This window comes from Triticum dicoccoides, chromosome 2B (assembly GCF_002162155.2).
Source record: "Triticum dicoccoides isolate Atlit2015 ecotype Zavitan chromosome 2B, WEW_v2.0, whole genome shotgun sequence".
NCBI lineage: Eukaryota > Viridiplantae > Streptophyta > Magnoliopsida > Poales > Poaceae > Triticum > Triticum dicoccoides.
In genome coordinates this window covers 478,761,258-478,786,200 of record NC_041383.1, presented here as the reverse complement: position 1 = coordinate 478,786,200, position 24,943 = coordinate 478,761,258, and the positions used below count along the sequence as shown (strand labels likewise).

The 24,943-nt window shown below is 48.0% G+C and overlaps 1 protein-coding gene and 1 long non-coding RNA gene across 2 annotated transcripts; one reads left to right on the top strand and one right to left on the bottom strand.

Moving 5' to 3' along the window:
- Window positions 1-2,614: 2,614 nt before the first annotated feature.
- LOC119367856 lies at window positions 2,615-3,881 on the top strand. The gene is made up of 3 exons (XR_005176454.1): window positions 2,615-2,696; window positions 3,429-3,498; window positions 3,612-3,881. It is a non-coding gene; the product is annotated as an uncharacterized LOC119367856 (long non-coding RNA).
- A 1,516-nt stretch (window positions 3,882-5,397) lies between these two features.
- LOC119364345 lies at window positions 5,398-10,776 on the bottom strand. Its single transcript, XM_037629803.1, has 8 exons — window positions 10,433-10,776; window positions 8,948-9,514; window positions 8,759-8,865; window positions 7,269-8,661; window positions 6,939-7,166; window positions 6,625-6,858; window positions 6,292-6,545; window positions 5,398-6,201 (listed from the first exon to the last, which is right to left on the bottom strand). Exons 1-8 carry the CDS (start codon window positions 10,604-10,606, stop codon window positions 5,730-5,732), a joined length of 3,429 nt encoding a protein of 1,142 aa, XP_037485700.1. The 5' UTR covers window positions 10,607-10,776; the 3' UTR covers window positions 5,398-5,729.
- Window positions 10,777-24,943: the final 14,167 nt, after the last annotated feature.

Below are 24,943 nucleotides of genomic sequence, written 5' to 3'. Positions count from 1 at the left end.
AATCCTACCACCACTTTTCCACACCCGCTATACTAACTTAATTGTTCTTTTATTAAAATAGCACCTAGCTAACTTTTATTTTCATGTTCTTTATTATCTTGCAAAACTTATCCCACTACACCTACAAAGTACTAGTAGTTTTATTCTTGTTCTAGGTAAAGCAATTGTTGGTGTGCATAAAGTTGTATAGGTGGTCGATAGAACTTGAAGGGAATATTAATTCTACATTTAGCTCCTCATTGGGTTTGACACTTTTACTTATCGAAAAAGGCTACAAACGACCCCCTATACTTGTGGGTTATCGCCCGTCAATGTTGATATTGTCTTTTCCAACATTCATGTCGATCCCAACACTACAGGAATTACCCTATTTGCCAACGACAAAAGGTATGCCGACGGATTTTTATCAGGGAAAACTGTTGGCAAAAGGTGGCCTTCGGCAAAGTTGGTGCTATGCCGAGGGCAGCCGTCGACATATCTTTTTCTACGCTAAGGGCAATCGTCGTGAAAATACGGGTCGTCGGCATATATGCCTTTTGGCTGACGAAGACCCATTATATATATGCCGATGACAGCCATCGGCAAAGTTTTATCTCTATTATTTTTAATTTTAAATACTTTTGTGTTTTTGAAAAATCTTATTAAAAAAGTTTGAATTTTATTAATTCAAATCTGACTTGTCTAAACTTAACCATATACAAATTATATATCAATTTGGGGTAGAATTTTTCATATATTATGAATATCCACTTTGTTTCTATTTTTGAGCAAGTTAAAAATGCAACTTTATGTACTTTTGCAAATAGGTCCTTACACTTTATCAAAATCACAAGTAATTCATACTTGCATTGATTTTGACAGATTGTATATGTTTTTTTTATCAAAATCATGAAAGGATTATATTGGTATACTATGTTTTCAAATTTGAACAAACTAGAATCATGTTTGCTTCAAATTTGCATAAACCCCCTCTTGTTTTGACTTTTTGTATATTTTTTATTCCTTGGCCACATGAGGCAAATTTTATATCTATTTGCATCAGAAAGTTTCAAGGATTTCAGAAATAATATTTTTACACACGAGTTGCCACTCATGGAGGTCCGACACTTAGAAGGGCTAGACTTGCCGGTCAAATGGGTAAGGGTTAGGCCGCTGTGTGGTCTTCGGAGGGTCCAAATCCTACCAAAACTTGCATTGTGTCCTAATATATGTATACAAGTGTGGTGGGAGGTTCAAATAGTGAATAGCCAGCTCCCAAGTGTGACCTGCTTCACCGACGACAGTAACACCGATGGAATGTTCTGCTCATTTAGTTTTGGTTCTCACCTGTTATACATACAAGTGCTACTGTTCTTTGGTATGACATACGATACAGTCATGTTATCTATATAGTTCAGTATTTGTAATTGCATAGATTATAATGGTTTCTCCTGTTCACTTATGTGCTTCCTGTAATTTAGTTCCTTTTGGTGTACATGTATAATTAGCTACTTTTTACTAACCCAAGTGTTGTGATGTGCTTGTGTATCTAGAACAGGAATATACCAAGTGTAAGTGGGTGCAGATGTGCTTGTCTATCCATAGGAGACGGGGAGCGACTAGGATAAAAGCTGAGCCTAGGGTGCAAAAATAGAAAAAACATTCTGGGCCCTCGGATTGATGATCGATGGTGCAAGTTATGGTGGACCAATCTGTGCAGAAAGACCCCTCGTTTATGTATAATTTTCCCCGCGACGTCCTCCTCTTTCCAACGAGAGTCCCCGCCCATCTCTTTATCGATTTGCCTGACGGTGGCGGCGGCAATCCAGATCCGGTGCAGAGCTTGAGGGCTACGCCGACGGGAGGTGCTTGACTACATCTTGCCGGAGACCATCGACGTGCACCACGTCGCCGCCTTCTACGAGGATGTACTCTGCTCCGCGCGCGTCCCTTCTCCCTATGGTTTCCAGGTCGTCTGTCTCCTCCTCACGGGCACCCCCGCCGCCATGGGCTACTGCACCCAGGGGGTGCGGGTGCCCCGCCCGCGTAGCTCCCCAGGATGCACCACACGGCCTTCTTGAAGCCCGCTTCTGTCACATCTGCAACAAGGAGGAGCCCACCCTGCCAGCAGCCAAGCTGCAGGGTTGGTACCTCGCTGCTTTCCTGTAGTGCCGATGAGGTGATACAGTGATTTTCTTTGTTGTGCATAATTATTAGCTTGGAGATCTTTAATCTCTCAATGCTTTGGTTACATTGATTAGGAAACGTGTTAATGATAGTGAAGTTACAGAGACTGTGGTGACATTGCATTCCACATTTGGAGGTGCTGTGTAGTAGGCAGCAAATTGGGTTGCACTGGACTGTTGCATGTGATTAGTTCATTTTAGGAGTTCAGAACAGGTGGTTAACAAAGGAATGATGGACTGGAACTGTTACTTTGTTTACTTGTAGTTTTCTGTGTCTATGCTATTGTCCGACTGAGGATTTCGTCTTTGATTGGCATCGTAGTTCAGCGATGTTCAAATTTCTTCATAATACTTTTTGTACATCCCTCGTTTGATGTTGTTTGCTAAAATCCGTTTGTAGCCATGGTGTCGGTCAAATGGTGTTCAAATATAAATGTCGGAGCTGCTACCTCATTTGCAGCGATTAATTTCCCAGTGCTTCTCATTGATGATTTCAGTACACCGGAAAAGAACCAATCATTCTCTAACGAGGTACCCACACAGCTGAATTTTAATCTAACATAATTTCTTATATCTGTCCAAGTTTAAGTCCCTGAATTTATTCATGTTTGGTAGGACATTATACACACTTATCACATGTGTCACTTGCCTTTAAATCAAAACTTTGTTGCAGTTTTCTTATTCTATATGAGCATTCATGAATCATGCTTTTCTGATTGCTTGGGAGTCAACTGAACTTTGATATTTAAACAATCAGAAGTTGTAACTTGCAACACCATAAAATTGCACTTTCACTTTTCCAATTATACAAGAGATTCGTCCTTGCTGTGAATATATTTTGCCAGATGGTACTCCTTTTTCTTTTCTCTAGCCTGACATACGTCTTTGTGCTGCAGCATTTTAACAGGGTTTCTATCATTTGTGGTGAGTTGTTCCTTTTCATCATGTACGAGTTTAGAAAAGCAAACGAACATCAGTTCCGTTCTTAATTGTTGAACGCCTACACGATTAGGACACGAGCTATTATTCAGGTCTAGAAATTTGTAGTATAAATACGAAGTAAGCACTATGCCACTACTGCAAGCAATTCTTTTGGGTCTGTACACAACCAATGTTGGTATTTCACTTGCAAGGGTGCACTACTTTGTTCACTGTTTCAGTTCTGGCAATTTTACTTAACTCACTTACAACTGTTTAGTCCACCAAAGAGCATCATTTCTAATTTCTTGCCATGTGATGTAAACCACATAAATGTGTTTGCAGAGACGAAGAATCAGGAGTACAAATGGAGAGAAGAAGCATTTAGGAAAGGCTTCCCTTGCTTACCAACCACGTGAGCGAAACTAATTTGTCTGATAATTTTAACTTATTTAGTAAGCCTATGCATACAGCCGCACAGACTCGTGCTGCTGAATCATACTTGTTTGGTGTGATCTCTCCCTTCAGATGAAACAAGATGAGCAAGAAGAACTTGAGCTAGAGGCAAAGGTCAACTGACGTGTTTTCTATGTACCATGAAGATAGTAAAACTGATGCAATTTTAGTTGCAATGGTTCTCGGTCATGTACTAAAATGGCCATCTCATGTTATGTAACATTTGATATGCATGCAAGTGGATCAGAAGGACCCAGAAAATGGATACCTTGCTGAAATCCATTTTCACCATTATATTCAGATGTGGGTGTGTATTGCCAGATAAAGTTAATGTTGGCTTTAATTTAATATATGCATAATTTTTACAAAGGAAAACATTACTTTTCTTGTTTAATTGCTGGGCTATTCCCTATTTATCCAGATCTATGGTCATCTTATTTTACTTTTCATTATGATAATTCTGTTAAACTTCTAATGCTTGGTTGTGAAGATCAAGCTACAAGACATACAAGTGTCATAAGGTGTTTACTGAGTCTGGACTAATGTGAATCATCTTTTGTGTTCTATTTTGTTTCGGATGGTCTACTTTCTCATGTACACAAAGACATGCAACGCTGTGAAGATTTGGAAACGGATGAAAAGCTTGAGGTTGTTACTGCAAATGTCATGTTTATATCTAACTAGAACTAGGGTGTGCTCCATAAAATGTACAATAAGTGGGAGCAGACCCCTTCCTTCAGAATCTGTACCATCGGTCTGTAATCTGACGGCTCAGATTGCATTTTTCTATTTTTGCACCTGTACATCATCTTCTATTGTAGTCGTTCCCTAGGAGAGGCATACATTTTAACCCCAAACAAACTTTCTTCTTCTTTTTCTTGTTTGTCAGGTTGATCTCCAAGACATGGAGGTGATGAAAAAGAAGATAGAGAAGAGCTTAGAATAGGTGTAGTCTAGGTTTTAGTTTATTTTTTTCTTTTTATTCATTTAATATAATGTAAATATTTGAGAACTTTGTACCTTGTATAATTATTAATAAAGCTTATGGTTTCATAACAGGCTGTAAGTCCTGTATAATTACTTTGTATTATCCATTTCTAATTCACTTTGAATTATTTATTTATTATAATAAAGTTGAAATCTTCTGCCATCTGGCCTTGCCGTCGGCATAGATGACCACCAAGAGGACCCAGGCGGCGACACGTGGTATAGCTATGCCGACGGAAAACCGGCACATGTCTGGATGATGTTTGACGGCCGTGTTGTCTACTTTTTTTGCCGATGGCTCGAGAAAACCGTCGGCATATGTTTCTATGCCTACGGCTTTTGTACGCCGACGGCCATCCGGGCTTTACTGAGGGAATCAAAGACGACGGCTGTATGCCAACGGTTTTGAGGCCTTTGCTGACGGTTTTGGGACCTTTGCCGACGGCTTTGGCTGTTGGCATACACACCGTTCCCTGTGGTGCAAGCACACTGCAAGTAAGTCCTCGCTTCGTGGTCACCGTCGTTCTATTCCTGCATTGCCCCTAGGAAGATTTCTCCCAAAATCAGAGAGAGTAATGAAGCAGAGACATCGTTGGGTGGTGATGCACACAAAAATACCTGACATCGTTATCCACTCCTTTGAAGTGTGATGGTTGTGGTCAGGGTCACCCCGTGGCAAAGTCCTGACAAGAAACCCTGGGAGTTTACTCCTGAATTCTTGATTACTTTGGGTCTAATGAATTTGGTCTCCATCCTTGAGGTTTGTTCTGAAGCAAAGAGCTAGATGTAAACAAGCCTTTGAGCCTTTGACAGATAAAATCCATATGATGTGATTAGGTATAACTATTATCTCCTTTTTCAGAATCAGTGATTCAAGAGTTTAACATCCAACTGCTCAAACAAACAAGATATATTTACATCATAGACAATTACTAACCACATTATTGAGTTCTATTACAGTGACTGCACCATCATTGGGCATTGGCGTAACCCAGGTGCCATTGAGCATCTCCGGGCCCTGACTGACTAAATTCTGGAGCTGGGACATCCATATATTGCCCTACACCAAGAATTCTTAACATCCTGAACTACTAATTAATTTCTGTACAATGACTTATTCCCACCTCATCCAGCGGGACAAGAATTTACACCCGACCCAACGTGTGTATTCACAGAACCAACCAAAGTAAGCTATATTCACATTCAGGCGAGCGCTTTGTACCACGGGCCGTGGACCTTCTCCGAGACCGTGGCCACCCTGATGAGCACTTCAGCCGCCTTAAACACCCGGTCAGCGAGCTTCCCCGCGCCGACGCGGCGCAAGGCCGCATCCGCCAGCTTCTGGCCCTTGGCGCCGCTGCCGCCGAGGAGGACGCCACGGAAGGCGCAGTGGACGGCCCGGGAGACCTTCTTGAAGACGACGTCATCCGCTTGGAGGCTCTTCAGGAGCACCCGGGTTATTATCTGCCTCCTGGCCTGAATCTTCGCGTCCGATAAAGAGCCGGCTGAGGCCGATGCACTCATCATCGCCTCTACAATCTCTTCGGTGCCTGCTTCGGGGGAGTTATCCAGCAGCTTCACCAGAGCGCCGAAGAGTTCTGAGATGACAGTCTCCAGCTCCAGAGGAGTGATCTTAGAATTCTCACTCATCAGGACTTGACGCAGGACGAGCATGCTGCACAAACAGTAACTTCAGTTAGCACACATTCAAGTTTTCATCCTGCAGACTAGACTAGAATAACCCGAGTATAAGATAGTAGTTTACCTCGTAGCCATCACAATCACTTCTTGAAATTGGCCCTGCACGGCCCTCAATCTCAGAAAGTTGAGGTGGAAGCTCTCAGGAGTTGACTGCAATTGCAAGCCCTCCATACCACTGATAAGCTGCAACAAGCCAACCCTCACAAGCTTGTCAACCTTTTCTCCCTTGCACTCAGGTAAACCTGAACTACCTGCTGAAGCTACAGCAGCTGTTGGAGCTCCATGGCCAGCTCGGAGCACTGTAACAAGGGGCTGAGCCTGCCACAAAGGATTAAACTGTCAGGAACCAGATAACAAATAGAATGCCGCTATGCTGCTGATGCTGTTAGAAACTTACATGATTTGCTGCTGGAAGAACTGAAAGAGAGCCCAAATGTTCGCTCCATTCTGCGTCAACGATGCTCTTTGATGCTGAAATCCACTGCAGAGTTACAGGGAGAGAAGCTGACACATTGGCAGGAGGTCCATAGCGATTGCCGAAAGCCTTCTGCAGGTACTCCACTCCAGCAGAGCCTTTTATTGTCGGTTGCATCAGCTGAACATATGCCTTGCTCACTTCTACTTGCAGTTGCTGTATATAACGGAAAAATGTTAGAATTCCACTGCAGTTAATTATAGGACAAGTTTAATGTATTAACACACTCAACACACCTTTATTTCTTCCAGAGTGAAACGCAGGCCCTTGATGACAGCAATGATGAACGAGCTGACTCCATTATCATTATCTTCAGAACTTGCATCCAACTCGTTCAATAATTTGTCATGACTTGCCTTCATCTCATCATCCTTTGCCGCAGCAGACAGCTTTCTGACCATATCCAGAGAGTACTGCAAAATCTGCCCCAGATATTGGGTGTCCTGGGAGCCTGACTCGAGTACCTTCATTTGTACAGGAACAAAATTATGTCAATGTTCCATGAATAAGAAAAAAAATAAGGAACACGATGACAAACTTATATATGCAAAACACACGGATCTTACCTGGGATAGAATTTCTAGGTCAATGTTCTCATAGATTTCCTCCTTCCATTCCTTGGGAGCCAAGTCGTGCAACGAATCCCTCACTTCCTTTACCAGGTTGATCAGTTGGCTGTAGTCAGGTTTGTCTCCTCTCATCGAGTCGGTAACCACATCCCAGAAAGCTTTCTCCATTGTTTCCCTCACTTTGTCTTGGAAATCCTTCTCAATGGTACGAGCATCATTAGAATTGCCAGCAATCGCACCACCATCCTCATGAAGCATCTCATTGACCATCTGCTCATTCTCTGTTGGCAGATTAACTGGTGATGTGCTGCTTGATGCTCCAGAAGCTCCAAACAAGGATCGCACAACAGACCTAGATCCTTCAGCATCTGTTTTGGAATTCATATTGACCTCAGTAGGCTGGAGCTTTCCAGATGAATCAATGCTCAGAGGGGTAGATACGTTTGCAACAGGTGCTGCCAATGGACTTCCATTCTCCTTCGCTTCAAAGAACTTTGATCTTGCATCTGAGAGAGCAGAGTCCATACGCTCGATGCCTGCATCACCACTCAAATGCTGAACCTTCTCTCTTAGGAGTTTTTGATCGTCAGAAACCTGCTTCTGAATCGCCTTCATATCATGGGTGAGGTTGTGTGACTGCCCGTCGGCAGTTAACTTGCATGTTTGCATCATTGACAGCTCAAGCTTGCATGCAGCCCTAACAAGATCACCCTCCAATGATCTTGCATCTTTTACTTTCCACACCACAAATCCGTAAAGATAGGTGCACCACGCTTTGTCAAAATTAACCAACTGAGTCTTGAATTTACTTTGACTGGCAACATCATAAGACTTCTGGCAACTAGATGATTTAGCACCATCAAGAGATGGCTGCCTTGAGGCTCTTCCTGGTCCCTCGAGTATTGTCTTAACTAACAGCTCAAACTCCCTGACAAAGTTTGCTGCTGACTCCATGAGTAGCTTCTCTTGCTCACCATCTCCACTTAAAACAGCACTAGGATGAGCCAGGATCATGTAAGCACAGAGTACCACCCTCAGTGAATATCTAGACAACCTGCTTGTTTCAGAAGTTCTTGCTGGCCTTTTTGCTGCAACCCTTGTTCTTCCATCCCTACTCGGAGGTGCCTTCCTCTTTGGAGTCGCAAGGCGTTTCAGTAGATGGTCAATATTTTCTGCAGATGATGAACTTGCTGACTGACAAAGAGTCAAACGCCTCTCAAACCGATCAAGTAATGCCTTTGTAGCCTCAAGAGCTGTGGGAGATCCCATCAACATAGCTAATTCCTCAAATGGCATTGACTTCACAGATTTTTCATTAATTCCCAAAGCATCATAAGCTTGAGCTAAGGCAAGTGTTGTCTTCCTGGACTTCACAAAACTTCTCCAGCACCTACAATATACGAGAAGAAAACTTCAATTAACTCGAACGTGCAAATACAACCAAATAGTTAGAATTGAAAGGAAAATTTAATGTATGAGAGTAATACCTTGCAAGCTTTCTTGAAAGAAAATCTGCATGCTTGATGTAATCGGCATGAGCAGAACTGCATGGACTTCCTCGCTGCTTCAAATATTCAGCTCTCTTCCTCTTGGCCTGTTCAATAAGATAACAAATCAGATAAGAAGCAGAACAGGAGAACTAAAATTGTAATCAGCGTATGTATGACAACACATACCCTCTGAAGTTTGCTATCCAGATGTTCTTTCAATTTAATCCTCTCTGCTTCTCTCTGGCTGCTTACAGTCATGGCTGCTTGTTGAATATGCATGAGCCGAGCACGAGCCTTCCTCTTCTCAGCTTCTAACAACGCCAACCGTTTCTTCTCAGCAGCAGCACGCTTTGCCAGGATAGCAGATCGCACCCGCTCTGTATACTTGCTCTCAGATGTCGCCTTCTGCACGAGGGACCTCTCTGTTCTCTCCTTCAGAGCGGCCCGCCTCTGCATATCTGCATGCAGAAGGCGCATACGGTTTTCCTCGGCCTGTCGGACACGAGACTCGACTCTAGTCTCAAGTTCCTCCTTCTCCTTCTCAAACCGCATTTCCACATCATTCTTTGCTGCTTGTCGGAGTTCATCCAACTTGGCTAACCGGTTCTGTGCCTTTGCCAAGAGGCTTAACCTTTTCTGCTCAGCTGCCTGAAGCCTGGCTTCAAGACGCTGTCCGTAATCTTCCTCTTGAGACGACCACGATGGGCTCCGTGGCTTCTTCCTTGCTTTGCAGGATAACCAATCGTGGAATTGCTGCAGAGAAACAATTGAAAATGAGTTAATTTGATCAAGCATGTATCGCTAATTCACTTCAAACTTACTTTTAACCAAAAGAACACATAATTATTTAGTTGTTTCTACAGCTCCTGCCAGGATTACGTCAACCAACAGAACTACAGAAGTTGCAACTAAAATTTCAGCGGTACAAGTTACTTCTAAGCAAAACAAAGTGGTCGATGATGAAAGCAAACTATCCTACCAAACTACCATAATTCTCCTACCACCGAAACAACCTGAAATCAATTTGCTAACTCAAGCAGTTAGAACTTACAATAATTTCACCTTTATTATTTGATTAAAAAAACTTTCTATTTTTACTGGCAACTCAGAATAAACCGATGCAGACAACTAAATTAATTACTAATAGTCTCTGTTTACGCTTTCACCGAACTACAGATAAAATTGAGACTATTTCAATGGGGGGAAACGCTTCAATTCAAAGACCAGAAAACTCCAAACTAGAAAAGAAAAGAAAAAACGGCAAAATCCAACAGAAAAGCAATTCGTGGCACCCGTGAGACCAACTTCAGCTCACGACTACCTACCGCCGAAACAATTCCCAAAGAATGTTACTTCGACACCCCCACGAACAGGCTCAACCAAAGGAATTCTTTCACAAGTCTAAAGTTACTGTAAAAATCCTTCAAAAACAGCACCCCTTTCTTAAAAGTATAAAATTATATACCACTTCAATAGCAGGACATGCAATATCGTTTCACCAGTAAGGATGGGAACCACCGACGAGTATAATAGAAAGAAAAAAAAGCAGGCCCCAACACTTCGAGTTCACAATTTCACGCCCCGCGACTTGGCAATCCACCGTGAGGAGGAAGAAGGGAAAAGGGGAAAATAAAGGCAGGAAAACTAAAGGTACCAGACAGGGACACCTACCTGCCTCCGGTGGTCGGCCTCCTTGAGCTTGGCCTCGATTTCCTCGGCGCTGGCCGGCCCGCCGCCGCCGCTGGCCCTGCCCTCGAGCAGCCTCCTCCTGATCCGCGGCGGCACCCTCGCCGCCGCCCCCTCCTCCGCCGGTATCTCCATCGCCACGGGCTCCCTCACCCCCATCACCGCACCGATCAGACTCCCCTCCGTCTCCCTCGCCGGCGAATCCCGCAAGAAATCGCCTCGCTTTCTCCTCCTCCTCCCTTGCTCGCGCCGCTGCTTTACTCCTCCACTTGTTTCTCCCTTATTTTTCCCCTCGCCTCTCGAGTTTAGTTTCTTCCGCGCCGTTCTGGGTGCGCCACGCGTAGCGCTATATAGGTGTGGTACCAGGTACTCTCCGGGGGGAGCGGTTTTCCCGAATCGCAGAGCGGATCGGACGTCCGGGCCGGGGCGGGGACGGATAGGGAGGGGCGTTTTGGTAATTTTCGGGGCGTTAGGCGCTTCGGGACGGTTCGGCGGTTGGGTCGCGCCCTTTTTCGGGGCGTTGGGTTGACCGAATTGCCCTCCCGGCGGCTTTGCTTCTCCGTTTCCGGGTTCAGACAAGTTTGATTTGAGTTCCGCTAGAAAATTAGAAAAAGGTTTGATTTGAGTTCCACTCGGAAATGTAATTAAAGAAGTTTGATAATCAGAACGTGTATATGTGTAGGAGACTGCTTCTTATGGTTTTTTTAGCATGTTAAGCGTAGACGCTTGCATTACTCATCTCTATAAATGCACGCACGCACACCTTATCTATATGAGTACCTTCGAGATACCGAGTAGATATAACCTCTTAAAATTGACGAAGAAGACGCAGGCGCAGACGCCTTGTAGTCAACGGAAACATTTCCTCCCACTAAACGAACATTATCAGAAAGATTGGAATAATTTTAAAAAATGCAAGCAACCGTGCCAAATCTATCTAGAACTTAAACCCTGATGAACTGGTTTCATCCCAAGGAACTTAACCACGACAGGAGCTGAAATACATCTATATGTGTGTACCTGTGTAGGGAACCTTTGTGATAGAATAACCTTGTAATATTACAACTTCGCATCTCACTTCCTAGTTCAGCCAAATTTAACATGGGCTCGACTTGGGAAAAAGAGTGATTTGAGTTCCCAAAAAAGGTGTTAGATTTGAGTTTGACTTGAAATCGTGATTAAGAAATTTGGTCATCGGAGCTATATTTGTTTAGGAGACTACTTTTACGTTGACAACGATAGAGATTGAAACAGTCAATATAAGATATCTTCGCGATACAATAACCTTCTAGCATTACAACTTTACAAGGCCGATTGTTCAATTAGAAATATGAATTACCATCCTAAAAAAATAAGGGGCTATACTTAGTTTCTTCCGTTAGAAAGTGACAATGGTTTGTTTAAGCCGATTAATCCGACGCACCGAGGCATCGATCGCACACTCATTGATGGAGAGCAACCATGCAAATGCGTCATTGTAAATTGACCACCTTATTTGCTCGTCTATCCATGGATACTCTCGGCCAGGCGATCTCGTGTGCAATCTCCTCCCCATACTATGCTACAAGAGAAGACATCGTTGTTGCAAGTCGCAGACGACTAGCACAACATGAGGGCGCCCTCATGGCAAGATGCGTGATGAAGTCATGTACCTAGGGTAGGGTTACGGACCTGTCCAAGGTACCCTCCCCAAGGGCATCTCTTAGAAGAAGCCGTCTTCCAGTCGACCAAAAGGAATTCCACTCGACCGGCTAGAAGACACTCGACGAACCTGAAGACACTCAACCATGAAGACTCACTCGACCATCAGGAGTTCAAGATCTACTTTGTATCCAAACGGTCTGTAATTAAGTAGTCTTTATGGCCATGATGACACTTTATATAAGGAGTTCAAGATTATACCAGTAACGCCTGGCCTTAATGTACTTTAACCCTTCGCTACGTGGGCTGGCTAGGGTCCTGACGTCCTCTATATAAGCCACCCCCTCCACTGGTAAAAGGGTTCGCACCCCTGTAACTCTCACACATATAATCCAGTCGACCGCCTCCGGGCTCCGAGACGTAGGGCTGTTACTTCCTCCGAGAAGGGCCTGAACTCATAAAACACTCGTGTGTACAACTGCTCCATAGCTAGGATCTTGCCTCTCCATACCTACCCCCCATTTTACTGTCAGACTTAGAACCACGACAGTTGGCGCCCACCGTGGGGCAGGTGTCTTAGCGACTTGTTGGAGAAGTTGCAATCTTTTCAATTCCCATCATCATGGTTTCAGGTGGAGTTTTGGTTGAGGGCCGTGAGATCCGTCTCGGCGCGCTCACATTCGTCGCCGACGACTCTGCCTGGCTGCAGGAGGCCCCGCTCGACGTGGATGCGCTCCCGGTCCGCGGAGCTACGCATTTTCAAGCATGCGTCCGCGGCGTCCTTCTGCGGCAACCGTCGACTCAGTATCGGCCGGTTTTCGTGTCATCCTCCCTCCCAGCTTCCCGCCGGCTTAAGCGCTCCGGTCGGTCGAGGCTTCAGTGGTGGGTGAGGCACGCAGTGGCTCGCCAGTCGACCACTGCCCAAGTCGCGGCAATCGAGCCCGACGAATCTCTCTACGGCCTGTTCGACCTGTCGACTGGCTCCGCAGAGACTGCATCCGAATGCGACAGCAGTGATCCGGCGGCGGAGGTCCTGATTGTCAATGGACCGCACGTTCCCCCCGGCTTTCCTGGCACCGAGGGAGGCAATGGCGGAGGCGACCCGTCGCACGACCATGAGGAGTACCGCCCCGAGCCCCTCGACTCACAATAGAGGGAAGAGCTTCGCTGCCGGAAGATGCGCTTCATACTCCGATCGTTGGAGAAACCCCTGAGGCTCGCACCTTAGAGGACGCGTGCTTGGCCAACCTGGCTGAGCGCACTCGACTGGAGAACCTTCAGCGGGCACTCGACGAGCGCGCGCGGCAACGGATTCCAGACTCCAGTCGACGCCAACTCTTTAAACCTCCGACTCAGGTATACCACACTACAATCCAGAATTTGGCAGCTGCAACACGTATAGCAGAGTCGATTCAGCCTTCCTAGTCAGAGGCTGGTAGAGGCTTGATGCAGATCAGGGATTTGCTCCGGGCAGCTGGAGATCAGAATTCAGCTATGTCGCAGTCGCGGAACAGGATTCATAGCAGGTCCGTGGCGGCGAATGCTGTCCAGTCAGCTCATAGCCCCAGATCGCCCCCGAGGCGTGAAGGGCATGGTGACCGACACGATCAGTACAGGAACTATGAGCAGGATGATCACCGAGTCAATCGCAACGATCGACGTCGAGTGCCCACTCCTCCCCGGAGGGGTGGATCATATATGCCTCGACAGCAGGACGACAGACGCCAGTACAGTGGCGGGCGAAGAATTCCAGTCGACCCCAGAGAACCAGGCTTTGGTGCAAGATCCATCATCGTTCAAGGTCTGGTCGACCGGAACAGAGCCCATAGAGAGGGTAATGACAGAGATGTACCCACCAGCAGCCGAGTGCACGTCTCCGGACCAGAGTGTTTCAGCAGATCCATCAGAACCGCGGTGATTCCTCCCAACTTCAGGTTGGCGACTGAGGTCAGCAAGTTCAATGGTGAGTCCAAGCCTGATACTTGGCTTGAGGACTACCGAGTGGCTGTTCAGATCGGCGGTGGAAATGACAAGGTGGCCATGAAACATCTGCCTCTCATGTTGGAAGGGTCAGCCAGAGCATGGCTGAATCAGTTGACACCCAGCGGCATCTACACATGGGAGGACCTCTCCGAGTGTTTGTCAGGACGTTCTAAGGGACGTGCAAGCGACCGGCGGGACTAACAGAGCTGCAATCTTGTGTGCAGAAGTCGAATGAGACTCTGAGGGATTACATCCAGAGATGGATCACACTGCATCACACAGTAGAAAATGTATCTGATCACCAGGCAGTTTGCGCCTTCAAGGAGGACGTAAAGTACAGAGAGCTAAGCCTGAAATTCGGTCGAACCGGAGACATGTCTATGAGTCGAATGATGGAAATAGCCACCAAATATGCCAATGGTGAGGAAGAGGATCGGCTCCGGAGGGGCAAGCACAAGTCAGTCACCCAGGACACCGGAGGCGGAAATTCTAGTCGGAAGCAAAAGCGTAAAGCTGAGCCAGCCGCACTTGGAGAAGCCTTGGCCCTGAACCAAGGAAAATTCAAGGGGAAACCCAAGGGGCCTTGGAACCCCAAGAAGGTAAAAGATAAGGAAGGAAATGACGTGTTGGATTTGCCATGTCACATCCACACCAAGAAGGACGAAGAGGGTAATTTCATCTACCCGAAGCATACCACTCGACAATGTCGACTCCTGATACAGCAGTTCCAAGGGAGCAGTCCAAGGACAAAGAAAAAGAGTCGGACAAAGTTGAGGACAAGGAGGATAGTGACGGAGAATATCCGCAGGTCAATTCCACCTTGATGATTTTTGCCGATGTTGAAAGCAAAAACCGACTGAAAGTTATAAACTGAGAGGTGAACATGGCTGCTCCGTCAACACCTAATTACCTGAAGTGGTCTCAGACTGCCATTACGTTCGACCAATCTGATCACCCCACGCACATAGTCACCCCTGGGAGGCAGCGTTGGTGGTCGACCCGGTCGTTGAGGGCACTCGACTGACCAAAGTGTTGATGGATGGCGGCAGCAGTTTGAATATACTGTATGCTGAGACACTGAAAGGGATGGGCATTCCGATGTCCAGACTGAGCACGAGCAATATGAGTTTTTATGGAGTCATTCCTGGCAAGAAGGCCGCCTCACTCGGTCAGATTGCTCTTGATGTAGTTTTTGGCGATTCAAAGAATTTCCGCAAAGAGAAGCTGACATTTGAGGTTGTGGACTTCCAGAGTGCCTATCATGCAATTTTGGGCAGACCAGCATATGCACGTTTTATGGCCCGACCTTGTTACGTGTACCTCAAACTAAAGATGCGAGGCCCTAAAGGCGTGATCACTGTCACTGGTAACCGCAAGAAGGCAGAAGAGTGCTTCCAGAAGGGCTCGAAGATCGCCGATGCTCAGATGGTGGCAGAAGAGTGGCAGGAACACCAAAGGAACGCAGACCCGAGTGATTTGTTGCGAGCCAAGAAGCCTGCCACGGAATCAGTGTTTCAGTCGTCCGGTGAGACAAAACCCGTTCACATCCACCCGACCGACCCAAACGCTGCTCCGACTCATATCTCCACAACACTCGACCCCAAATAGGAAGAAGCGCTCATCCAGTTCCTCCGTGAGAACTAGGACATCTTCGCATGGAAACCTTCTGACATGCCGGGTGTACCCAGGGGACTGGCTGAGCATCGTCTACGAGTCGACTCGAAGGCAAAACCTGTGAAGGAACATCTGCGACGGTCCGCCGTCCAGAAAAGAAAGGCCATTGGCAAAGAAGTGGCTCAGCTCCTAGCAGCAGAGTTTATCCGAGAGATTTACCACTCTGAGTGGCTCGCCAATGTCGTCATGGTCCCCAAAAAGGACAATTCTCTTCGCATGTGCATCGATTTCAAGCATATCAATCGGGCCTGCCCGAAAGATCATTTTCCTCTTCCCCGCATCGACCAAATAGTCGACTCGACTGCGGGATGTGAGCGACTTTCTTTCTTGGACGCTTATTCCGGTTACCATCAGATCCGTCTGTTTGGACCCGATGAGATCAAAACGGCTTTCATCACCCCATTCGGGTGCTTCTGTTATGTCACCATGCCATTTGGCCTCAAGAATGCCGGAGCCACGTTCATGAGGATGATTCAGAAGTGTTTGCTCACTCAAATCAGTCGGAATGTGGAAGCGTACATGGATGACATTGTGGTCAAGTCACGGAAAGGTTCCGACCTGCTGACTGACCTCGCTGAAACATTTGCCAACCTCGGGAGGTATGATATCAAGCTTAATCCATCAAAGTGCACATTCGGAGTTCCTGGCGGAAAGTTACTCGGTTTTCTCGTTTCTGAACGAGGAATCGACGCCAACCTAGAAAAAGTTGGCACTATACTCCGAATGAAACGCCCCGTACGTGTGCACGATGTCCAGAAACTTACTGGATGCTTGGCCGTGTTAAGTCGGTTCATCTCTCGCCTCGGTGAAAAGGCATTGCCTCTTTACCGACTGATGAAGAAGTCAGACAAGCTCGAGTGGACTCCGGAAGCTGATGCAGCGTTTGTAGAGTTAAAAACCCTGCTTTCCACCCAGTTGGTGCTTGCTGCCCCAATCAGCAAAGAGCCTTTGCTGCTTTACATTGCAGCCACAGGACAAGTCGTCAGTACTGTACTTACGGTCAAGCGGGAAGAAGAAGGGAAAGCCTTCAAAGTTCAGCGCCCAGTATATTACATTTCCGAAGTCCTGACCCCATCCAAGCAACGATACCCTCATTATCAGAAGCTTGTATATGGGATTTACATGACCACGAAGAAAGTTGCTCACTACTTCTCTGACCATATTATCACAGTCGTCACCGACGCCCCCTTATCAGAGATTCTACACAACAGAGACGCAACCGATCGAGTGGCAAAATGGGCGATTGAACTTCTTCCCCTAGATATCAGATTTGAGGCAAAGAAAGCTATCAAGTCCCAAGCAATAACAGATTTCCTCGCCGAGTGGACTGAACAACAGTTACCGACCCAAGTTCACTCGGAGCACTGGACTATGTTCTTCGATGGCTCCAAAATGCTGAATGGTTCCGGTGCCGTAGTGGTCTTGGTTTCCCCCCGAGGAGATAAGCTCAGATATGTACTCCAGATTCACTTTGATTCCTCCAACAATGAAGCAGAATACGAAGCACTCTTGTACGGGTTGCGTATGGCCATTTCACTCGGCGTCCGTCGCCTCATGGTCTATGGCGACTCAGACTTAGTGGTCAACCAAGTGATGAAGGAGTGGGACGTCAGAAGCCCGGCCATGACTGGATACTGCAATGCAGTCAGAAAGCTGGAGAAGAAATTTGAGGGATTAGAGCTTCATCACGTTCCCCGACTGAAAAATCACGCAGCCGATGACTTGGCGAAGATAGGTTCCAAGAGGGAAGCCATTCCGAGTGGTGTGTTTTTGGAGCATGTTCACACGCTGTAGGTTCAAGAAGATCCTTTCACTGAGGAAGTCCCGCAGCCAAAAAGCGCCACAGATCCGACTGAAGTCGAGGTCCCAGCTGTGGTCGACTTGATCATGGAAGTTTTGGTCATCACTCCCGACTGGACATTGCCCTATATCGCCTATATTCTGAGGAAAGAGCTCCCCGAGAATGAAGAAGAGGCTCGAGAGATCGTCCGCCGATCCAAAGCCTTCACCGTCATGAGGGAACAGTTATACAGAGAAAGTGCGACTGGAGTCAGCCAGAAATGCATAACACCAGAGAAAGGTCGAATGATTCTTAACGACATCCACTCGGGGACCTGTGGCCATCATGCGTCCTCTCGGACCATCGTGGCTAAAGCATACCGAGCGGGTTTTTACTGGCCCAGAGCAAATGAGATGGCGAAAGAGATAGTTGACAAGTGTGAAGGATGTCAATTCTACTCCAATATGTCGCACAAACCCGCCTCAGCCTTGAAGACCATTCCACTCGTCTGGCCTTTCGCTGTATGGGAATTGGATATGGTTGGACCACTGAGAACAGGCAGAAACGGCTACACCCATGTATTGGTAGCAGTCGACAAGTTCACTAAGTGGATTGAGGCTAAACCCATCAAGAATCTGGATGCCGGCACCGCCGTCAGCTTCATCAGGAAGTTGGTATTCAGATATGGAGTTCCACACAGCATCATCACAGACAATGGGTCAAATTTTGACTCCGAAGAATTTAGAGCGTTCTGCACATCTCAGGGTACACGAGTCGACTATGCTTCGGTCGCTCACCCCTAGTCGAATGGACAAGCAGAACATGCAAATGGCTTAATTCTCAAAGGGTTGAAACCCCGACTGATGCGCGACCTCAAGCACGCAGCCAGTGCATGGGTCGACGAACTTCCATCGGTGCTTTGGGGGTTAAGGACCACGCCAAACCGGTCGACTGGGAGGACTCCGTTCTTCTTGGTCTACGGAGCTGAAGCAGTCTTGCCGAGTGACCTGCTTCACAACGCACCCCGAGTCGAACTGTACACCGAAGCTGAAGCAGAGCAAGCCCGACAGGACGCGGTCGACCTTCTAGAAGAAGAAAGAGAGATGGCCTTGATCCGATCGACCATTTACCAGCAGGACTTGCGTTGCTTCCATGCCAGAAATGTGAAGAGTCGAGCTTTATAGGAGGGAGATTTAGTTCTCCGAGTAGATCAGCAGAAACCACACAAGCTTGCTCTTACTTGGGAAGGTCCCTTCATCGTCACCAAAGTTCTCCATAATGGGGCATACCGCCTTTACAATGTCGAGCACCAGATTAACGAGCCCAGAGCATGGAACGCGGACTTACTCCACCCTTTTTATACTTAAGATTTTCACTCGGATGAGTTGTAATAAAAGTACTCCTGTAGTGTATTCATCAAAGACAAGAGTTTCATAATTTTCTTAGTGATTGTTATTGCTTTTGCTCTCATAAATCTGTCCCCCAGTGGGTGGCTTAGCTGCGAACCCATTTCGCCTAAGCTTGTAAAAAATCCTACCGAGTGGTAAGCCAGCCTTCCACTCGGAGGCTTAGCTGCGAATCCGTTTCGCCTAAGTTAAAACAAAATCCTACCAAGTGGTGAGCCAGCCTCCCACTCGGAGGCTTAGTTGCAGTCCAAGTACTCGCCTAAGTAAACAAAATCCTACCGAGTGGTAAGCCAGCCTTCCACTCGGGGGCTTAGCTGCAGCCCGGTGCTCGCCTAAGTTTTCTAAAAATCCTACCGAGTGGTAAGCCAGCCTTCCACTCGGAGGCTTAGCTGCAGCCCAGTGCTCGCCTAAGTTTTTGAAAATCCTACCGAGTGATAAGCCTGTCTTCCACTCGGAGGCTTAGCTGCAACCTTGTGTTCGCCTAAGAATAAAAGACATTGTACGCTTCGCAAGGAGGACGAGGCGCAGGTCGACCCCCGCTTCCTCCTTCCGAGCTACATCACAAACACAACGTGCGTCCCGCAAGGAGGACGAAGCGCAGGTCGACTGCTACCTTCTCCTCCAAAGCCGTGCCACGAAAATCCTACCGAGTGGAGAACAAACCTCCCACTCGGGAGCTTAGCTGCAGCCCAGTGCTCGCCTAAGTTTCTAAAATCCTGCCGAGTGGAGAGCAAACCTCCCACTCGGGGGCTTAGCTGCAGCCCAGTGCTCGCCTAAGTTTCTAAATTCCTGCCGAGTGGAGAGCAGACCTCCCACTCAGGGGCTTAGCTGCAGCCCAGTGCTCGCCTAAGTTTCTAAATTCCTGCCGAGTGGAGAGCAAACCTCCCACTCGGGGGCTTAGCTGCAACCCAGTGCTCGCCTAAGTCTCTAAATTCCTGCCGAGTGGAGAGCAAACCTCCCACTCGGGGGCTTAGCTGCAGCTCAGTGCTCGCCTAAGTTTCTAAATTCCTACCGAGTGGAGAGCAAACCTCCCACTCGGGGGCTTAGCTGCAGCTCAGTGCTCGCCTAAGTTTCTAAAATCCTTCCGAGTGGAGAACAAGTTTCTCACTCGGAGGCTTGGTTGTAACCAAGCACTCGCCCAAACATGACGAGCACAAGTCGACTGCAATTTGTGCTTCACTCCTACCTGCAAAAGAGCATTTCAGAGGCTAGCATATATTCCAACCCAAAGAAGATGGTTATCCGAAAGAAGCAAACATATTTCAACGGCAAATCAAGTTCGGATAACGTCCTATGGACCCAGAAGTGCTCAGGCATCAAGCCTGTTAAAGTTTGGCGGTTACAAAAATCACTCGGCATTCCGAGGCAAATTCAAATCATCGAGCATAGAAGTTTTTACCCCTCCTGCGGAGGGCTGGAAGGCGCAACAAACTCGTCCAGGTCGATCCCATCTGCAATCCGAGTGGCAGCCGCGATGAAGGTCTCCATGAAAGAACAGAAGTCATGCTTCCTAGTGTTGGCCACCTTGAGAGACACCAGCTTGTCTTCTCTCGCTTCTTTGCAGTGGACGCGGACCAAGGACAGAGCGACGTCAGCACCACACCTGCCAGAAGACTTCTTCCACTCTTGCACTCGACTCGGAATCTCGTTCAGTCGAGTCATCAGCGACTCAAGGTCGTTCTGAAGCGTTTCTTCTGGCCAGAGCGAGGTGTCGATGCGCGATACAGCGGCCTTCAGTCTTGCAAGGTAATTGACCACTGCAGCAATGCGGGACTCGAGGCGGAGCACGTTCATAGCAGTTTCATCCTTCACCGGAGAATTGATGGGATCCAAGCCAGTCTCCACTCGACTAGTCTCCTCTTCAAAGTTTTGGCAGAATTCTGTGGACATGATTCAAGAATAAGCTAACGTCCCTACAGCAAGTCAGTAACTACCAATCGGAGATAAGAGGTTACCTTCGAGCATGAGGAACAACTTTTTGGCGAGTCCTCCCAGATAAAGCTCCAAGTCATTCTTCTTTCCTGCCAGTTCACCAGCTTTGTCGTCCAGGACCATATTGGCATTCCTCAGTCGAGTGACTTCTTGGTTGGCCACGTCAAGAGCAGCTTTCAGATTAGTGTTTTCTTCTTCAAGTTTGTTGACGGAAGCCAACTTCTCTTCTGCAAGCCTAGTCTTGTCTGCGGCCGTTTTTTGTGCCTCGGCAAGGTCAAGGTCCTTCTTCTTCAGAGCATCCCTCGGTTTTTCTGCGAAAATCACAATAAGATCAGATTCGGAGACAGGCAAGAAGCGAGGACAGTCGTCAAGATTCTCACCGAACATACCTTTTGCCTCCTCCTTCGCCTTCGTGAAGTTCTCTTGGACAAGATTTTGGTCAAGCTCGAGCTGGATATACTTGTTCTCCAATTCGGTATAACGAGAAACAAGGTCACAAGATTTCTGCGAAAGTTCAGTCGACAAACATCAATGGCAGATCACTTCCGAGTGACTAAAGGAAAAATCGTACTATTTCTAAGACTACAGATGAATCTAAACATTCAACTGTAGTCTCGGGGACTACACCCAGTGGGTGCACTCAGCGTGCCCCCACTAAGTTCTATCAGCTAGACTCAGAGTCGATCAGTCGACCGGAAGCAGTTCACTATCAAAAAAAAAAATTCAGACCATAGCCGATTGCCAGCAATCGACCACGGTCTCGGGGACTACACCCAGTGGGTGCACTCAGCATGCCCCCACCAGTTTCATTGTTCCACTCGACCATGGTCGAGTGGAACAAGTAAAGTGAGAAATCTCAAGACACAAAGACTATAGTCGACTGCCAGCAGTCCACTGTAGAATTGACACACCCAATGGGTGCATGACAAATATCAAGATTTCCAGTCGGTGTTCAACTAACCTGGACATTGCTCTGGAGAGCTGAGCTCGCGTCATAAGCTGCTTGGCTGGCGGTTCGGATCGCCTTCACCTGCTCCATCATAATCCCGGCCTGGCGTATGGCTTCCTTAGCAGCGCTTGCTTGGTCCTCCGAGACGTGGTAGGTGGAGAAGAGAGAAGGCGGGTCAGCACTCGACGACGAAGGGAGGGCAACCGTCAACGGCTCCGCAAAGGACACGGTAGCCCGAGCAACATTGCTCCCCTCGGGAATCTGTGGTCCAGGTGCGGACGTAACCTGCGCAGCCTTGCCAACAGTCGCCTCCTGCTCCTCCTCTGCCTTAGCGGCGCTTCATCGTCATCGTCAGGAAGATTGATGACAATGTTAGGCAGAGCTGCAGAAGAAGTTCAAAATCAAAAATAAAGATTCAATCGACCGAAAGCGAAACCGCGCAGATTATACCAGGCTGAGAAGTCACAGCATCTTCCATTTCTTGATCCTCATGCCTGGCTGAAGTCTCAGAAGTAGCAGCACTGCGATTTGCAAATATCAGTCGGTCAGCGATTGAATCAACCAAGAATGGAAAACATGAGTTATGATCGTTACCCAGAGACAGTCGGAATCTCCATCCTCATCTTCGGTAGGGCTTTCTCCGGTTTTGACAGGGCCACTCGGGGTTGCTTCGACGCCTTTTCAGTCGGCGCTGGTGAAGTTGTCCGAAGACGTTTAGTCGACTGCCCAGCAGGCGCGACTCCCTTGCCACGATCAGCCGCAGGGTCGTGGGCGAGCTTGGACCTCCTTTCGGAACGAGGAGGCGCAACTTCCTCCTCCTCTTCCTCCTCCTCTTCCTCTTCGTCAGAACCTGCGTCTTCCTCACCCTCATCGGCGTCCGACTCCCACTCCTCTTGACTTTCGCCTCCGCTTCCTTCCTCCTCTTCGGCCTGTGCCTGCGCCCCGTTAGGCATCGAGTACAACTCAGTGGTTTCCTGAAAGACAGCAAGCAAGACAAAGGTCAATCGACTGATTTACGACGAAACAGAATAGATGGAGCAGTCGGAGGAAAATAGTCGTACCTTATCCACCTCATAAGATTGGTCGAGTGGAACGATCCTCCTAGCTCCACGAGGGTTGTCCTTGTTCCCCGTGATGGTAGTCATCCACCTCTCCAATGTAGCATCGTCGACCTCCTCTGGGTGGACCCGACTGGTGTCTTCAGTGCCAGAATACAGCCACATCGGGTGGCCCCGGTACTGGAGTGGTTGGATGCGCCGCCGAAGGAAAACCTCCAGAAGGTCCATGCCGGTCACGCCGTCACGAATCAACTGAACTACTCGCTCCATCAACATTTTCACCTGAGCCTTCTCCTCCGGAACTACTTTCAGAGAGGAGGGCTTGCTCACTCGACTCATAGAGAAGGGAGGGAGCCCGGTCGACTGCCCTAGCGTCGGCCGGTCTTGGCAGTAGAACCAGGTCGACTGCCACCCTCTGACCGACTCGGGAAGGGTCATAGCAGGGAAAGCGCTCTTACTCCTCATCTGGACCCCGAGACCCCCACACATCTGGATCACCTGGGTTCTCTCATCATTGGGACTGGCCTTTTTCACTGTCTAGGAACGGCAAGTGAATATATGTTTGAAGAGGCCCCAATGCGGCCGACAACCCAAGAAATTCTCACACAAAGATACAAAGGCGGAGAGATAGGCGATGGAATTTGGGGTAAAATGGTGAAGTTGAGCTCCGAAGAAATTCAGAAATCCTCAGAAGCAAAGATGCGGCGGCAGAGAAAACCCTCGATCTACATGAGTCGCCAAGAGGACGCACTCACCCTCCTCAGGTTGCGGTTGCCACTCCGCCCCCGGAAGCCGCGCTGCTCCATGCTCGATCAGCCCCTCGTTGGCTAGGTCGTCGAGGTCCTTCTGGGTGATGGTCGAGCGGACCCAATCCCCTTGGATCCAACCCTGCGGCAGGCGAGACCGCGATGAGGATCCACCCCAACTGGGCGCTCTCCCCTTCGCTTGCGCCGTCGCCTTCTTCGCCCGCTCCGAAGTCGCTGTCTTCTCCTTCACCATTGTCGCCGACAAAGCTGGAACGGAGCAGCGGTGCTGGGCAGTTGGCGAGCGCAGCAGATGAATCTAGAGACGAGGGAGGGGAAAATGAGGAGGCACTGTTCGGAAAACCTCCGCCTGGTTCCGTATATGGGGTCACTTCTGAGTGGCTGACGGGTAGGCCCAGGCAATCCTGTCAAATCCCGAAACAGTCGCGCACGCGATACGTGGCGAAAAAGGCGGCGTGGGAATCAAGCCGTCCCTGCCTTATCCCATCCGAGTACCGCGTCCTTCTCCGCTTCGCGCGCTTCCCAAAATTCGGATCCCACTAAATCCGCTAACCACAGGGCAACTTGTCAAACGGAAGATCTCCTGCGATCCGTCGCTCGGAAATCTCTAAGTTCATAAAGTTCACTCGACGGATATAAAGAATGGATCAAGGCGACTGAACGAAAGTTGACACCCTCACTTGAAAGTCATTGATCCAGAGCAAAAACACCTTTACAGTACCAGAAAGCAGGTCGGAAAGATTGCCAACTCCGTCCTCACTCAAACCTCGATCCATTCGGGGGCTACTGATGAAGTCATGTACCTAGGGTAGGGTTACGACCTGTCCAAGGTACCCTCCCCAAGGGCATCTCTTAGAAGAAGCCGTCTTCCAGTCGACCAAGAGGGATTCCACTCGACCGGCTAGAAGACACTCGATGAACCTGAAGACACTCGACCATGAAGACTCACTCGACCATCAGGAGTTCAAGATCTACTCTGTATCCAAACGGTCTGTAATTAAGTAGTCTTTATGGCCATGATGACACTTTATATAAGGCGTTACCAGTAACGCCTGGCCTTAATGTACTTTAACCCTCCGCTACGTGGGCTGGCCGGGGTCCTGGCGTCCTCTATATAAGCCATTTCGACAATGGTAAAACAAGACCGGCAAAGCCGCCCGATGTGCCAACAAATCCCGATAGGAGCTGCACATATCTCATTCTCAGGGCACACCAGATGAGCCAGACGTCGGGTTGGCATAGACCCTGGTTGCCCAGGGGGCGACGGACATCGCTCGGTTCGGACCAACACTCGAAGGAGCATTGGCCC

What these genes read in the sequence shown, in the direction of transcription:
- LOC119364345 (XM_037629803.1), bottom strand. Translation starts at nt 10,606, where the DNA reads ATGGGGGTGAGGGAGCCCGTGGCGATGGAGATACCGGCGGAGGAGGGG. An exon ending in AGGCCGACCACCGGAGGCAG is followed by an intron (nt 9,515 to 10,432) that starts GTAGGTGTCCCT and finishes GTTTCTCTGCAG; the next exon opens with CAATTCCACGATTGGTTATC. An exon ending in ACCTAGAAATTCTATCCCAG is followed by an intron (nt 7,167 to 7,268) that starts GTAAGATCCGTG and finishes GTACAAATGAAG; the next exon opens with GTACTCGAGTCAGGCTCCCA.